Source organism: Anolis carolinensis, chromosome 2 (assembly GCF_035594765.1).
Source record: "Anolis carolinensis isolate JA03-04 chromosome 2, rAnoCar3.1.pri, whole genome shotgun sequence".
Lineage (NCBI taxonomy): Eukaryota > Metazoa > Chordata > Lepidosauria > Squamata > Dactyloidae > Anolis > Anolis carolinensis.
This window is the reverse complement of record NC_085842.1, coordinates 84,045,244-84,048,230: the sequence shown is the minus strand read 5'-3', so window position 1 is coordinate 84,048,230 and position 2,987 is coordinate 84,045,244. Positions and strand designations below refer to the sequence as shown.

General features: G+C 38.5%; 1 protein-coding gene across 1 annotated transcript; it reads right to left on the bottom strand.

Annotated features, from left to right (window-relative positions):
• Positions 1–1,422: 1,422 nt before the first annotated feature.
• Positions 1,423–2,987, bottom strand: LOC134295884 (taste receptor type 2 member 105-like). Its single transcript, XM_062969366.1, has 2 exons — positions 2,786–2,987; positions 1,423–2,557 (listed from the first exon to the last, which is right to left on the bottom strand). The coding sequence occupies exons 1-2, from the start codon at positions 2,985–2,987 to the stop codon at positions 2,091–2,093; spliced, it is 669 nt and encodes a 222-aa protein (XP_062825436.1). The 3' UTR covers positions 1,423–2,090.

Sequence of the window (2,987 nt, the reverse complement as noted above, 5' to 3'; positions counted from 1 at the left end):
TGTCAAATGTCTATGAAATGTCAATGTCTGTAAACAGCGAGCATGTCAGATCTGGGAATTTCTGCTAGCATCCTTCTTTGATCACCGAAGCAGTCAACCTCAGATTCCTTCCCAATCTCTGCATGTCTTGATTGGAAAACATTGGAACAAACCTAGTATTCGGGACGTTTCAATCCATTTGTATGTATGAGGACAGGGGAGGTGCAAACAATGGAACAATACAATATGTAACACACAGCATTTAGGAATGGGGAAATCTTCTCACTGCACCACATTTTTTATTATTCCCTGTGTCCAAAGCTGCCAAACATGGAGGGAATCAGGCAATATGGATTGAGTAAATATCCTAAGGCATCACATCCTATCTGGTTTTGGAAGCAAAGCAACGCCAACCCTGGTAAGTACTTGATAGAAGATTGATGATGAATGCTGTAGGCTAGATTTCAGAAGGAACACGGTGATGTATAATCTGGTATAAGAAAAATCCATGGGGTGAAATCAAACCTATCGAGGCTACTGGACCAGTTATGGGTTAGCAGCAGGTGAAATATCTTTAATTCTGATGTTATAGTATGTGTATATTTCTCCAATTTATGTATCGCTTTTCTCGTGACATAGGACCCAAGGCAGCTTACAATAATTAAAGTTTAGCTAGAAACTTATTTTGTTTCTTAGTTATTGTTTGTCTTCAAGTTGTTTCTCAACATAGTGTTATCTTAAGGCATAACTATCCCAGGATTTTCTTGGCAAGATTTGTTCAGAGGAGGGTTGTACTTGCCTTCCTCTCAGAGAGTGTGACTTGGCCAAGGTCACCCAATGAGTTTTCATAGCCATGTGGGGATTTGAACCCTGTTTTTCAGAGCTGTAGTCTAATGTTCAAACCACAAACTACACTAGCTCAGAAACTTATTTTACAAAATCTTTTAAAAACCACAAATAAATACCAGTTCACATGGTTAAAAGTTAAAATATTTCCAACATAATTTTTAAAATGCAAGATAAAAATATACCATATTATTATATGTTTTCTTTAAGTTGTTCTAGCCAGCAATTTAACTACTGTATTTTGCAATAGGTGCAGCTGCTGAGATATTTTCAAGGTAGACCAATACAGAAAGCTTTGCAGTAATCTAATGGGGAGGTGTCCAGGCCACCAACTACTATGGTCAATTTATAGGCTGTAGTTGCCAGTCAAAGCTGGTTAATCTGCTAGAGTCAAACTGCAGAATCAGGCAGTGAACCAACATGTGGAAGAAACATAAAATATTGTCCAGATAGATAAAATCTACTTCATAAAAGCACTGCTAGATCCAGAGATAAGTCCTTTACAAAGTAGGCTAAATAAGTTATTTTTCAAAGCTGAAAACACAACAGAATTGCAGTGTCTACACAACTAGTTAATCTGCATCTTGTCAGTTGCTGTATCTGTTTCAATGCCATTTTAGATGTCACAACTCTGTGATCCAAAACCTGAGGTTATGAATTGCCATCAGATAGAGTTTGATCACAATCTGATTTCCAGTATTCTTTGCCTCCTGTGCATCAATTTAGAGACTACATTTCTTTGGATTATACATTGCCATTTTCAGGTCAGTAGTGGGAGTCAGAAATCCAGTAATCAGTTCTGCAGTAGGTGGTGGATGTGTCAGTTAGTGCCACATGAAGAATATTCTCTTTGAGATGGATGACTGATTGTGAGCCAAAACAAGTGTGTTCTTTGTCATGGAGTTTGCCCTGCCATACCTTAAAAGAGAACTAAATATCCAGCATAGGTTAGGTTCTAACTAACTAGAAAGGTACATGGCATGAGGGAAGAGATTTTATTTCTCCTGTCATTAAGCTACTTGGATTCACACACACAAACACAAGCAGTGAAGCTTCTTTATGCATTTCCTCTTCTCCATCCCATCCCCATTAATAATGGGTGCAAAACAGCTGGTTTCAATCAGGACTGTTGGAATATGAAAGGTGTAATCTCCCTTTACCATATCTGTTCCAGATCTGTTCCAGTTCCTCTGCCAATTATTTTGGGGTTTTTTTAAATCAAGCATGTCAAACAATCTCATTATTTTTCAAAATGCACATTTATCTCAACCTTCAAGAGACCTTTTTCTTTGAAGCAGCTGATTAAATGCCTCCCTCAGTTTTGGGTTAGTGAAAATCAGTACAGCAGCTTGAGCAGGGGAATACGTTATCAGCACAAATGAAGCAAAAGTCATTTCCATAGTCGCCATTTCTACAACTATAGACCAGGTATGTGCCATAAAATAGGAAACATAAAGGAATAAAAGGAAGAGCACTATCCAAACTGCTTTAATATGAGCTTCTGTTTGGAGATCCTTAAAACTGGACGTGGTACTTGCCATCCGACAGACATGCCTAGAGAGTGAAGCAATAACCATGATGGAGCAAAATAAAACCACAATAAGGGGACTGCTGGAACCAATAATTAAAAATAAAAGACGAAAAAAGCCCAGATAGTCTTTAAACTTTACTTGAGTGTAGCTTGTAACATTTCCTGTTGTGTTGCTTTGGAATTCCGTAGGAAATATCTTTACTGAAATGCAGGAAACAAAGAAGGAGAGGGCCACAGATCCTATAAGAAGCCGGGGTATTAGCCATGATATCCTCATCTTGCACCAAAGGAAGAGGGCATGTGTGCTATTCACTATCTTGATGCAATAGAAGACACAGAGCCAGGCAGTGAACCAGAATCTGGTCACAGCGGCAAAAAATGTAGCAGGAAATATTTTGAATAATAGTAAGTTATTGGTGACATACGTACCCCAGAAATATAGAATTGTTAAAATGGTGCTGCAAATATTGGACAGAGCCAGACTCAGAAAGAGCTGTTCACTGGAAGCAAGTCTTCTGTGTTTGGTCCATTCCCTGATAGTCACTGTAGCTATAAAGCCATTGGAGATGAGTCCACCAAAACCCAAGTCAGCTACAGCTAGCAAAAAGACAAAGATCTGGATTGAAGGCAT

Coding starts and splice junctions, on each gene's coding strand:
- LOC134295884 (XM_062969366.1), bottom strand. CDS start 2,987: ATGCCTTCAATCCAGATCTTTGTCTTTTTGCTAGCTGTAGCTGACTTG. Junction 2,558..2,785: donor AACAATTCTATATTTCTGGG/GTACGTATGTCA, acceptor CCTGCATTTCAG/TAAAGATATTTCCTACGGAA.